The sequence below is a fragment of the Pan paniscus genome, chromosome 2, assembly GCF_029289425.2.
Source record: "Pan paniscus chromosome 2, NHGRI_mPanPan1-v2.0_pri, whole genome shotgun sequence".
NCBI classification, from domain to species: domain Eukaryota; kingdom Metazoa; phylum Chordata; class Mammalia; order Primates; family Hominidae; genus Pan; species Pan paniscus.
The window spans coordinates 138,448,660-138,461,767 of NC_085926.1; the positions used below are offsets into that span (position 1 = coordinate 138,448,660).

At 44.7% G+C, this 13,108-nt stretch overlaps 1 protein-coding gene across 1 annotated transcript in view; it reads left to right on the forward strand.

Moving 5' to 3' along the window:
- The window catches only part of CLSTN2 (calsyntenin 2), a 640,674-nt gene that overhangs the window by 600,091 nt on the left and 27,475 nt on the right, over positions 1–13,108 (forward strand). The window contains exon 10 of the mRNA XM_034957513.3: positions 11,122–11,288. Within this exon, the coding sequence (XP_034813404.1) occupies positions 11,122–11,288 (167 nt within the window). The remainder of the gene's footprint in view (positions 1–11,121; positions 11,289–13,108) is intronic.

Sequence of the window (13,108 nt, forward strand, 5' to 3'; positions counted from 1 at the left end):
TAGCTGCTCTACTATTGTATCTCATTACAATTTATTTAAAATCCATTCCACAAAAATGATTTCAAATGGGAAACCCAAGTATACATTGACTTTCAAAGAACATAGTAGACAGAATGATGACAAGGGTGTTCACCAAGTATTTTTGGTCCTTTTTCCAGATATATGCTAGGACTGATCTCCCTTAGAGTTAGGTGTGGTCATGGGACTTGCTTTGGCAAATTAACTGTGAGCAGAAGTGCCTTATGTTGTTTCCTTGTGGAAACTTTAAAAGCTGTAATTGCAAGGAGGCCCTTTATACACATGGGGTGTTCACAGTTCTGAAATAAAATGTTATTCGTCACAATTTGTAGATAAGGAAACTGAGGCTCAGAGATGAAGGAGTTTACCCAAAGTCGCTCAATTGAATATGCCCAACCTCAAGCCTCCAATGCCTATGCTCTTTTCACTGTGTCTCACTGCCCTCTATTGCTAATTGGTCATTTTGCTTATGTAATTATGTCTGGAAAAAGGCAGGAGCTAATGTGTACTGATACAAATGCTACAAACCCTTTAACTCCTGAGACATATGACAACCCTGTAATAAATTTTTAAAAACACACAAGAATGCTGCGTTCCCCTTACTAATCTTTTATTATGTAAAACCTAAGTGACCAACCAAGGAACAATAAAAGAGTTTCAGCTTTGGGGTTAAAAAAAAGTGACCTCAAATCAAATCCCAGCCTTGCCATCTACTAGCTGTACGGACCCAGCAGTATCCTTAACTTCCTGGAGCTTGTATTTTATTTTTAATCTATGAAATAAGAGTAAGACCCACCTCACAGAATTCCTGTAAGGACTAGATGCTAGGCACATCTAGTGTGCTTGGCATGTTTTGCTTGAATGATTGTGTAAATTTTAGAACATCTCCCTGTCCCCCTGCCTCCTCCACAACCTTCTCTGAGCCTCTCATCTAAGACCAACACTGTAGACAATCTGCAAGACCATAGCATGATCTAGTTTCTGTGGCCCTGGCTTTCCCATAGCTCCTTGCATGCACTGACTTTTTTCTCCTTCCTCAGGACTAACCCTCACATATAGACCCTGATGACCTCACAGGTTCACTGATGGTCAGAAAGGTAAATGAAGCTGGAAAATAATCAGAAGACAGGTATTGGAAGGTGGGGCTTGAGATGGAGATAGGAACCTGATCATGCAGTGTTTTAGGCCATGGGAAGATTTGAGTATTTTCTCTAGAGAAATGACAACCCATTGGTGAATTTTCAGCAGAGGAAAAATTCTTAAGATCTTTAAAATTGGGCTTTATAGAATGTCTAACAGTTCACTAGGAAGGTAAGGGAGGCAACACCATATGCTATGGCAGGGAAGTTTGGCATCCGTGTATTCAGGGTTCCTTATCACTGGAATGTACGTGAACCAGAAGGAGTGGAATCTGGGACAAGGAGATGAGACCAAACCCTGGGACACCACACTGCTTTGTTAAAGACCTTGGATTCCCACAAATATTCACATCCTCCTTGAAGCCACATTTTTGTCTTAGATGAAAATATCAAAAGATCTTTCAATAAGACCTGATGCTGTGAAATTAATGGCCTATGATGCAGCCCTTATCTCTGCATGTTTCTAAACCTTCTGAAGTCCACTTATATACATAGTATAATCTCTCTGTGTGAACCTTTAATTGCCTTTGGGCTTGCAGTTGTGGGGAGTGTTTCAGGTGCTTTTGAGGTTGGCAAGGGAACTAGCTCCCATTTGTGAAATTTCCGACAAGGCTTTAACAATGGAAGTAGAAAATGGTTTGATAGCAGCTGCTTGTTGGGATCTCCTGGGAACTGGCTCTAGCACTGTGGCTGGTCAGTGTTCTGCAGCCCTAATTAGACAACTAGTCCTATTAGCCAATTTGAAAGCCAAAATAAACACTGAAACTTCATTTCCATTAGTATTTATTCTAGCAATGAAAAAAAAAATGGGACTTCATTTACACTTAAGAAATGTTACCGGAAAGGCCTACAGCATGTGGCATCTCTCAATTGTAGGGAAAGGCCTGTGCAGTCAGGATGAACCTAGCATCACAAAAGAGGTCCCCTTCCTCTGTGTAGCTGTGGCTAATGCACACCCCCTTGCTATCATTTCTGTGTCCAGGATGACACAATACTCAGGATGGAGGCAGACCCTCTCCCATGGCTGAGCTCACCCAGTGCTGAGTCAGATGCTCCTGGCTTTAGACAAATACCAGGTTCTTTATTTCTCTCTGGGTCACAAGGTAAAAGATCATTTAAAAGACTAAATTAATTTGTCCTTTTCCTTAGATTTCCTACTTATCCCATTTCTAAGAACAAAAATTCAAGTTCTACTCATAAACAATAAAAATTGTATACTCACATCTGCCTCAATCCTGGACCTCTAAACTGGTCCTGATCACCCAGGTACTATAACCCAGCTGTGCAAGGGAGTGAGTCAGGTAGGCTGCTGGTTGTGCCAGACCAGTGCCTTAAGGGAGCCCTGGGGTTTCCAGGAGATGCTGCAGCACGTGGAGGTCCAGGGCATCTCTCCCCATGCCATGACCAGAGCAACTCTGTTTTACCTATTTTGTGTTAGCCGTTAATGAAATGGCTAAGCATGTTTGAAGAACTACAGTTCTAAGCACTTTCTCACAAAGCTACCACCCTGCTCCTTGCCTGATCCTCATCTATTCTTGGTGGAGATCTCATCTCAGGGCCCTGCTCATTGCCTCATCCTAATCTATTCTTGGTGGAGATCTCATCTCAGGGTAGGCTACCTGTGACTCCACTCTAGTGATTGCCTCATCCTCATCTATTCTTGGTGGAGATCTCATCTCAGGGTAGGCTACCTGTGACTCCACTCTAGTGATTGCCTCAGCCCCTGTCTCTGCCAGGGGACTCTCCTCCAGTGTCATGGGTTGTAACCTTCCTAGAGTGTCCAGCCTTGCCTATGATACCTCCCTCTAGTCTTAGATAAGGAAGCCTTTCTACCCTGGATCCTGGTCTTGCTGAATCCTACCCTCTACTTAACAAATAAGGCAGCAGGATGTAGAGAAGCTGTTTCTAAATATTAGAGCCTGTAAATAGACAGATGCAGAATTCTCACTGTGGCTTTTGGGAAAAGCCAAAGCAAAGAATAGGAAGGGTCAAAAAGGGATAAGAAGGCAGAAATAACCCCTGAGAGTTGCAGTAAGCAGTAACGTATGATTTGTGGGTATGGGGAAACTGGAGCCTCATGTGGTCCTGAGATCATGTGGTTGCACATTTTCAGGTCATTTTTTTCTGCCAGACAACAGCATTAGTACAGAGGCTTGGAGTGCATGCCTTCATTTAATAAGCTTGGCCTAATTTAGTACAAACTTCTCTTAATAAAGTCTGTGTTTAAATTATCCTGAGTCCCTAGGGTGTCTACAGCTGGAACAAAGAGGCACATGCTAGCAGAGTCTGCCTTACATTCAGGTCATGTTTTCCAAGGAGTTCTTCATGAAGCTCCAGTCCTACAGGATACCCTTTCACAAAGAGGCCAAGGTCAAGTCGGGGAAACAGGATAAGCCATTCCCAAACCACCATATTTGAGAGTCACAATGCATGTTCACTTATTAAAGGCTCTCAAAAGTACTCCAGTAAAGCAATCTGTTTGACTTTGATTCAGGTTCCTCAATCTTATGCAGCCATAGAACTCACTCTGTGAAACATCTTAAAGGAGTTATTAATGCAGTTCTTCCCTATTAGGTCAAGAGTTTGCAGGGGGCAAGGGCTAGCTGCTCTGAGAGATCCTCTCCTCTGCCTTCCTTGACTTCAGGATCTATAGAAGGTTAATAATTAATGTTTGTTAAATTACATCCTATTCTTGAGGCTACTTTGACAAAGGTATGTGGCTCATGTTCTGGCACACACAGAGGTAACTAAAAAGATGTCTCTTAACATTGTCTATATTAAAAATCAAGAAAAAATTGTTTTAGGTCCTGGAGTCAATTTGATATGGGGGTGCATTTGGTGTGAAGATGATACAGATTAAAATCAAGTCTAAAGTTCAGTGAATCATGTCTGGAAACACAGTATCACTGAGTTATAATTTTAACTTTGTATCAAATTTTGAAGATGTTATTAATTAGAAGATTTGATGAGGGTCTGAAAGCAAAAACAGTATCGTCTCTGAGATACTCAGTGGGAGAGGGGAAGAGACCCTAAAAAACAAGACAGAAAACTCACCTGATGCATCCCATCCTGGGGTTTCTTGGCACCTTGCTCTCTATCACTGACTGCCAAGTCTGAGTTGTACGCAGCCAGCGCAGTGCTGAGCATCTTACATGTGTTCTCACTTAGTCCTCACAACCTGATGCATAGGCGTAAGTATGACCCCCATTTTGCCAATGAGGAAACTGGGATTCAGAGATAAGTACCTTGCTGCGAGTCATGTAGAGCTGGACTTGAATGCAGGTCTATGCCACCAAAGCCCTCGCCCCTGTGTATACTGCTGGACCACCTCAGCCAAGTAAGGAAGGCCAGAGGATTCCGGATTTACCCAAACTCCCTTGGCATTTTTCACACAGATTGAGCAGAGTCAATCTGAGGACTAAAGATTGACAGGCCCATCAGACATCATGTTTAGTAGGGGGAGGGGTGAATTTGGAGTCAGTAGAGAATTCTAGAACCTTCCTACTGCTGCTTATTTGCTCTAGGTCTTTGAAGTCAGTATCTTCCTTTTTCAGGCCCTTAGTTCCTTCACGTGAAGAACAAAACAACATTCTGGATGATAGATGAAAGCCCTTCCAACTCCACGAGTTTAGGTTCTCAACCCCAGAGAGCTGACATTTGTTGTCATCGCTAAGTTGTATGTTTCATTCACTGTAATGCTATATAAATATGTGCTGGAAAGCCTGCAGAGGCAGATTCATAAAAATGAAAGGGTTGAGAAAGCCTGCTGGGAGTGTGCCATGGCCAGCCGTGATGACAGGTCATCTGTCCCCACAAGCCACCTGCAGCCTACAGCTGTGTGAGCATCCCCCGGGATTGTGTGGACCGAGTTTTAAAGCTGCACTTATAGGGGTCTATTACACACTTCACTTAGTCTTTGCATTCCACAGGTATCTACATCACTGAAATGAGGGAATGAGAGAAAGCGAGATTTCAGATGGTCTCGTTATTTGCATTGCTTAAAATTGACACCCAAGCATCCATGAAATTGTGTTCATCAAGGGGCATCCCCAGGAAACAGCCATACACAGAGCAGCATCCAACCCCAGCGAGAGGATTCATGGCCCCCAGTCCTTTCCATGAGTTTCTTAGACTAAATAGCCATGGGAATGACAGCTGGAAAGACCAGCAGCATCCTGAACACACTTTGCACAGGAAGAGACTTAGTATGTTCACACTACATAGATGCGTGCTTATTTTTACCTCAAAATAGAAGAGGTAGACACACTGGTTCAAAAGCTGTATTTATCATGTGTGAGCCCCACCTCTCAAATGAAAGGAATCTGGGGGAATGAGTGTGTAGCTCTTCATTCCTGATGCAAACTCCGACTCAGAATAAGACAGTCTGCATTAAATTGTGTTTGCTAAATACAACGGTTTTTTAAGACAACCATGTATTCCAGCAACCTTAACACCAGTTTCTGGGAGTTGCTGCTGAAGCCATTCTGTGTCCACAGAGCCCATTATAACTGAATATTTTCCCCCAGCATTGAGTCAGTCCCAACCCATCCCCCTCCAAGAAATTCCCCCTTGAACCTTCCAAGCCACATCTCATTGTCTGGCATGTAGGCCAAAGGCTTGGAAGCAAGCTTGGGGGTTTGAATCTTGGCTTCACTCATTTCTGGTTATGTGGCTTTGGTCAAGTTACCTAACTTTGAAAACCTCATCTATTAAAGTTTTAAGTGTGGCAGATAAGAATCTCAATACACAAATTTAAAAATTGTCTTTCTCACATCCAGCCTTGTTTCAGGTCAAGTCCCCAGTCCACCTGAGTGGGGGAGATTTAACTGCTGCTAATTTACAATTATTCATTTTCTGTAGGGTGCTTGGCTGATTGCAGGGAGATTTGTAAAGTGCTAGAGTTTTCAGCGGAGCCTCCAGGAACTTTTCCGTGCATTGTGGAAATTGTGCTCACCTGTTCTGATTCTTGGTCACTAATGGTCTGTCAGAACTGGCAGCTGTCGGGATTACCTTACTTAGGGGGCACACAAATATTTCTGCTGCTTCTCATGCTTTCTCTGTAGGAACATCCGTGGTCCATCTGCCTAGATGTACCAGGCCAGCATTCCTTGTTGGCATCACCCCTGCCAGGGCTCAGCCCAGGAAGCAGGCTTCAGATGTCTGTGCTCTGCACCTCGGATGTCTTCGCCCCTTCCCTGCCACAGTCACACCCACCTCCATGTCTGGGGTGTTCTTTATGACTCTGGGAGGAGGCCAGATTCTCTTATTCTGTTTTTCCCCCAAAGGTTGATCTATACGCAGACCTCCTCCACCCTCCTCATGGTTTAGGCTTCTGGAAACCACACCAGGCAGAGACTCAGCTCCAGGCCCCTTCTACTCTTCTCTCTGCCATGACCCTCCCTGCGACAATGAGCTAGAAGCCAGGGTGTATTTAGATGGAAGGTAAGGTAGAAGAAACAACTAGGGAAAAATTAAAAGAACAGAAGCTAAGACTTCAAAAATACTGTCCCTCCACTTAAGGATTAAGTAAAATAGCATGTGAAAGAACTTGTCATGTTTCAAGGGCATAACAAATGATGGTTATTTTTTTTCCCTCTTACCTGTTGGACACATTGCCTATATCAATTGTTTGGAAATGAATCATATCCTGCCTTAGAACATCTATCATACTGGCAATTTACTCATATTTTTATTTTATTTTCAGTGTCAATATGTTATTCTCTCAAATCAATGTAAGCTCCTGAAGACCATGGTTCACATCTTAAATTAACTGAAACTAACAGAAGGCTAGTCATACAGAAAATGCTTTAAAAATGGGTGCAGATCTAGCATCAGGAATCCAAAATCATGTTTGCAAACATTTAAGGAAGATTCTTTATGGAAAAAATCAGGTTATTTTAAGATGATTCATAAGCATGTTTATGTCTAATTGTTAACCAACAGAGGAGTCACGTGGCCTATGCAGCCCATGCAGACACCCTAGATATTCAAAGGAAAGATTTTTCAATATATCTATTTTTTTTTAAATCCTGCATCATAACCACCCGAGTGCAAATATATTTCAAATTTTATACTGGCCTCCTGTTGAAAAATGCTCATTGAATCAATTTCCTGGAGCCTTGTCACTGATAAATAGAGTGCATCACACATCTGATATTCTTGAGTCAAAAACATAGAACATGAGTGTATTTTGCTGAGAGAAGATGGCTTATAGGAAACTGTCTTAGCATTCAAGACAGTCACAAAGTTTGGCCTTTGAGGCTAAAGCTGCTGAGTGAGCAGTTGAAGAGGGTTAGAAGATAGATCCTAATGGGCTTTCTGTCAGTCTCATTCTAGGCCTGGTTGCCTGGCACCACCAGGAAACCTCAGCTGGTCCTGTGCATGGATGGATGTACTCACACTATAGGAACACACATTTTACCACTTCCTACCGGTGTGGCTTTTGGTCACCTACTTCCCCTCTGTAAGCCTAAATTTGTTCATCTATAACTATAGAATGAGTATCTACCTCACAACAGTTTTATGAAGATTCCATGAGATGATGTACGCTGAGGATATCACATGGTGTTGGGTACATATTGTATGCCCAGTAAATGATAGTAGTTGTTGTTGGATTTGCTGCTCCATGGAGGAGGAGGCTGTGAAGAGATGACCAACTGGATGCCCTGGAGAGGGGCAGCTCCACCATTCACACACAGGCTCACACCCTCCGCTTGCAGATCAAGAGATGCCCTTTTGCTGGGACAGGAACATGCTAATGGCTTGAAGGAGCACTTTATGCATGGGGTCACTGAAGATTTAAATCAGAAGACCCCAGTTAGCTTTCCCATAGCCGTGGGCCATCTCAACTAATTCCTCAAAGCCAAATCTGTTTAGAACTTTTTGTAAACTGAGCACCTCAAAAGAAACTTATCCTTTATTTCCAAAGTGAAGATGCTTTGGGTGGCAAGTAACAACACTGTGGGTCAAAATGGCTCAAACCATAAAGATGGATGAGTGGCACCCCAGGCTGAGAACGTCCCAAGGCAGGGCAGAGAGCAGGGCAGCTCAGGCTCTGCTCTTCCCTGCTGGGGCTCTCCTGCCACTGCCCTTCTCCATGCAGGGCCTTGGTCATCACCAGTCTGCTGGCAAGATAGCTGCAACAGCCAGCCTCCCATCTTCCCAGAACTGGGTCCAGGAAAGAGAGCAAGAATTTGTTCCAGAAACTTTCAGAAGAGAAAAAACAGAAGCTTTTTATACAAAGGTTGACAATCAACTTATTTCATGATATTGGCCTCAATTTGTTCTCATGATTCTTCCTGGATCAATTCCTGTGGCTTATTGAATGCCAGGTGATGGCTTCGTCCTGGGTCCCAGGTCCACCCCTCAATCAATCACAGGTGCAATAGGGATGGAATAATCTAATTAACTTGAACTAAAGACAGTCTGTCTCTGGAGCTAAAGTCAATAACCCTAAACTTTAGGGCTGCCTTTGCAAGAAGGAAGGAGTGAGATGGATATTGGAAAGACAACCACAGGGCCCACCACTCTGCTGATATTCAAATCAACATCTCCTTCAATTCAAGCAAACAATTACAAAACATCTGCTATGTGCCAGGCACAGTGCAGGATGCCAGAAAATTGCAAGATGCCCAGTGTTGTTGACAGGAATAAATGAGCTGACTTATGCAAAGTGCCTGTTGCAGCACTCAGCCCCTAACACTTGCTCAGTATTATCTTCATTAAAATGAATAATGCATGAGTGATCCCTGCCATCCAGGAGAGAAAGACTCAAACTAATAAATTATAACAGTGTGCACAGAGTGACAAGAGTAAGCCTGCGGGTGGCACAAAGGATAGAGATCACAAGAGGAGTGCACAAGAGGCCCAACCCCACAAGAAGCTATAGCCCAGTGGTTCTTAACCTTGACTTCACATTCGATTCACCTGAGAAGCTTTTAAAACTCCCCACAACAATTAAGTTAGAATCCCTGGGGATGTGACCCAGCACCAGGAATCAGTTTGTCTTTTTAAGGATCTCCAAATGATTAAAATGTGTAGCCAAGGCTAAGAACCACCATATTTTAGGCTACTGAGGACATAAACACCCACATGCAAACCATTAGCTAATAATGCCAGGTGGTGAAGGGTATGTTAAAATGAACGTTCTAAGGCTCAGGGTGGGGAGGGGGCAGGGTGGGGTAGGGCTCCAGGCAGGGAGAGGGTATGCAGGGGAGGGGTCCCAGGAGAGGGAGACACATGGTGGGCAGAGGGGGATCATGGAGGGTTTCCATGAGCATCAGGAAACAGGAGGCTTAAGGGGCCTTGAAGAACTCTGAGATTTGCCTAATCTAAGCTATTTAGGGGTGGTGTCTCAGTATAAAGAGGAATGGGTTTAAGCAAAGGCATATGGGCAGACATGGAAGGTATATGGATCTAGATTCAAACAGGAGAAAGAAAACTATAATTTCAACAGAAAAACCTTTCTAAAAATTATAAATATGGGGATTGGAGTAACACAGGATTAGTGGGTAAGAACTCTAAAGAGAACTCTAAAGAACATAGGAATAGAATATATAAGGACCATCCACTACCCTCAGGGCTGAGGTAGAGCACCCCAGAAAAAGCCAGCCCACCCCCAAGCTGAGGTCTAGACTTTGTTGGCACAGCATGGCTTGAAGAATAGAGAAGTTGCAGGGGTGTCATTTGTTGGAAGTCTGGCCTCTAGAGAGCCAGAGAAGACTTTCACAGAAGGTGTCCCACTGGAGCACACACTGTTAGCAACTGCTGGCAGCAAAGAGGGCTGGGGAAGCTGCTGGCCAGGTGTTGCAAGAGCCAGGCATTGGGGAAGCTGAAGGAGCCACCAAGAGAGCCCAGGAGAACCTGGAGGCAAAACCCAGAAGTGTGCCCTAGGAGAAAACAGAGGCCCAGAGAGCTTATGAAACCTTCCCAGGAAACTAGCAAAGCTGGAATTCAACCCAGGCCCATCTTTTCTATGCGTTGTTCTTCTTCTCTGAACAAACAGTACAAGATCCAGGCTGGGAAGGTTGCTCAGAGATGGAAGGAGCCTGTGCTCAGTAAAATCAGTGAGGAAGGTCTCCTAGGGAAGGTGAGGCTTCAAATGGACCTCAGAGATCCGATTTGGAAAACCAGGGAGAAAAAAGGAGGGAGTGGATTCCAAGCTGGCATGGCAACACAAGCACTTGGAACACTTGCACATGGGTAAAAGTGGACCTGAGCTCCCATAGGACTTAGCACAGCCAGGAGAGAGTATGACAGTAAAAGAAAGCAGGCAATGAGAGGAAAGCCAAAGGGAGAACCACAGGAATCAGGGAAGTCCTTTTATGTAAAAGGCCTTGAATTTAAGCACGGGTGGAATCAACACATTGTGAGAAAGCCAGAGCTCATAAATGCAGCATTTCTAGTATTCCTCAGTCTCATGCCAAGCTCTCAGTGGAATGTAGGGAAGCAAATGCGAGCTTTGAGGTCAGACAGACCAGAACTAGAGCTCCAGCTGCAGTGTTTAGCTGTATATGTCCTGGGGCAACTACCTTAATGTTTTTGAGTCTCAGGGCTCTGCACCTGCCAGGTGAAAACAATGCCACCACATCATTGCAGGCTTGTTCAGATGAAGTCCCTGACAGACTGGCACAAGGCAGGCCTGAAGTTTAATCAGTGACACCTTCTCCCTATTTTCACTCACGAGAGCCCTCCAGTCTCCTAAGACAGTGTGCCCTTGAAAATAACCTTTAAAATTCAGAAATGCCAGGATTCCTAAATCTGGTGCAGCCAGGGTATGCCAGGATATTAGCAGCATATAACTTCTTACTGAGATTCTGGCTACTGCGTTCATCACTCAGAAGGAAAAGCTCAGGTTCAGGGGACACACAATCAAGGCGTCTTTGGCTTCATGGCCAAGTGGTGCCTTGAGGTGCTGTTTCCTACCCAGTCTTCACAGGGCAAATGATGGTGTTTGTTTTTTCAGGAGGAGAAGTCACCAAACCACGGTTTGCTCAGTTCTTTCATGGAAGCCTGGCCAGTCTCACCATCCGCCCTGGCAAAATGGAAAGCCAGAAGGTGATCTCCTGCCTGCAGGCCTGCAAGGAAGGGCTGGATATTAATTCCTTGGAAAGCCTTGGCCAAGGAATAAAGGTAAGGCAGGAGCTGGCATCACTCCCAATAAGACAGGGATTCATGATGCCCAGCCTGCACAGCGCCAGCACACGCCAGGAAATGGAGCTTCCTGGAACGTTACACAGAAATGGCTCCATGGCAAAGGTGCAGCCACAAGATGGGGGTTCCGGAGGGAGATTAGTAACCATGACTTCCACAATGGGCTTCTGCTGCCATCTTCTGAAACTCCTAGATCAAGCCCTTGTGTATAATCAGTCCATTACCCAAAAGCAGGCACATGTTCAATGTCCACCTGGAGGAAGTTGTTGTATTTCATTTGTTTGTGCGTTAGTTGGCTGCTCTGTTGTTTATTTGGCTAAAGGAACCAAAGGATGCAAGGATGCACTTCAAAAGCATAAAAAGTAAACAAAAACTTAGGACCTTGTGAAATACAAATTAAAAAGGAAAGCGAAAACCTGGGTGAGGTAGAATGAGAAAGCAGGTATGGAGGTCATTCCGTCTTACATTGTCACTTCAAGGCACAAGAAACATGGGCTGCGCATGGTGGCCTGTGGCTCACGTCTGTAGTCCCAACACTTTGGGAGGCTGAGGCAGGTGGATCACAAGGTCAGTAGTTCGAGACCAGCCTGACCAACATGGTGAAACCCCATCTCTACTAAAAATACAAAAATTAGCCACACATGGTGGCGTGCACCTGTAATCCCAGCTACTCAGGAGGCTGAGGCAGAATCATTTGAACCCAGGAGGCGGAGGTTGCAGTGAGCTAAGATTGCACCAATAGCACTCCAGCCTGGGCAGCAGAGCCAGACTCCATCTTTAAAAAAAGAGGAAGAAGAAGAAGAAGAAAAAGAAAAAAAACATGAACAGTTCATGATTTGTATTGTTTATGCAAAATAGAAATATTCAAGTGATCTCAGAGAAGCAAAGCTTCTTCTGACTGAAGCTTCTCTCATTCTCTCATTTGAGAGAAGCTCCTCTCAAAGAGGGCAGGGAGGGATGTGACTGACTATGGCCTCAGCAGGCACCCCAACAGCCAGGGTCACTTTCTAACCTCACCTGGACTTACAGAGCGAGCACATGTTGGCACCGGCCCACGAGGTCCTGAATAAAGAGCAGAGCCAATATCACTGTAGCCCCCACTCAATCATAGTGGACCCCAGTGTGAAAAGACAGTCCCTCGGCCTCCTCTGGAAGTTGGAACAGACCAGCCTGTGCCTCCTGGAGCACAGGATAGCCCCATGAAGCCCCAGAAGCTATGAGGGTTTCTGTCCTTGGCCATTTCCCCAGAGAATGTGACAAAAGCAGAGGTTTCTCAGCTGGCCTAACATCCTTGACCCAGTACTGCCCATGGGCAGCTCTGCCCTGCCTTGGGCCTGCCTCTCCTGGACAGGGAGTCACTACTCCAGTAGAAATTTCCAGATCAGTAGCCTACTGCTAGTCAAGCTCTGGTGCCGGGTACCCTTGGAAAAGCTGGCGGTCTGAGAGTATTCTTTAAATTGCAGCCACTTCCGTAATCGTTCCATGGATATGCTAGTATTCTGTTATAGGCTAGTTTCTGAGATATGAAAAGAAATGTTCTGAGGAACTCAGTGACCCAAGCAGACATTTGTAATCCAGTTGATGACTACCACAATAATTATGAACACTAACATTTCCTGAGGGTCTCCCAAGTACCAGACACTGTTTGTTCTAAACGTTTTATGGGTATTGATTCCCAGAACACTTGTACATGAGGAACGAAAGACTGAAGGAGATGGGAACTTGTGTAAGATCCCAGAGTTAGTGATGAGTAGATTCAGTCCCACTCCAGAGATCCAGAACCTTGGAGACTGGCAGTC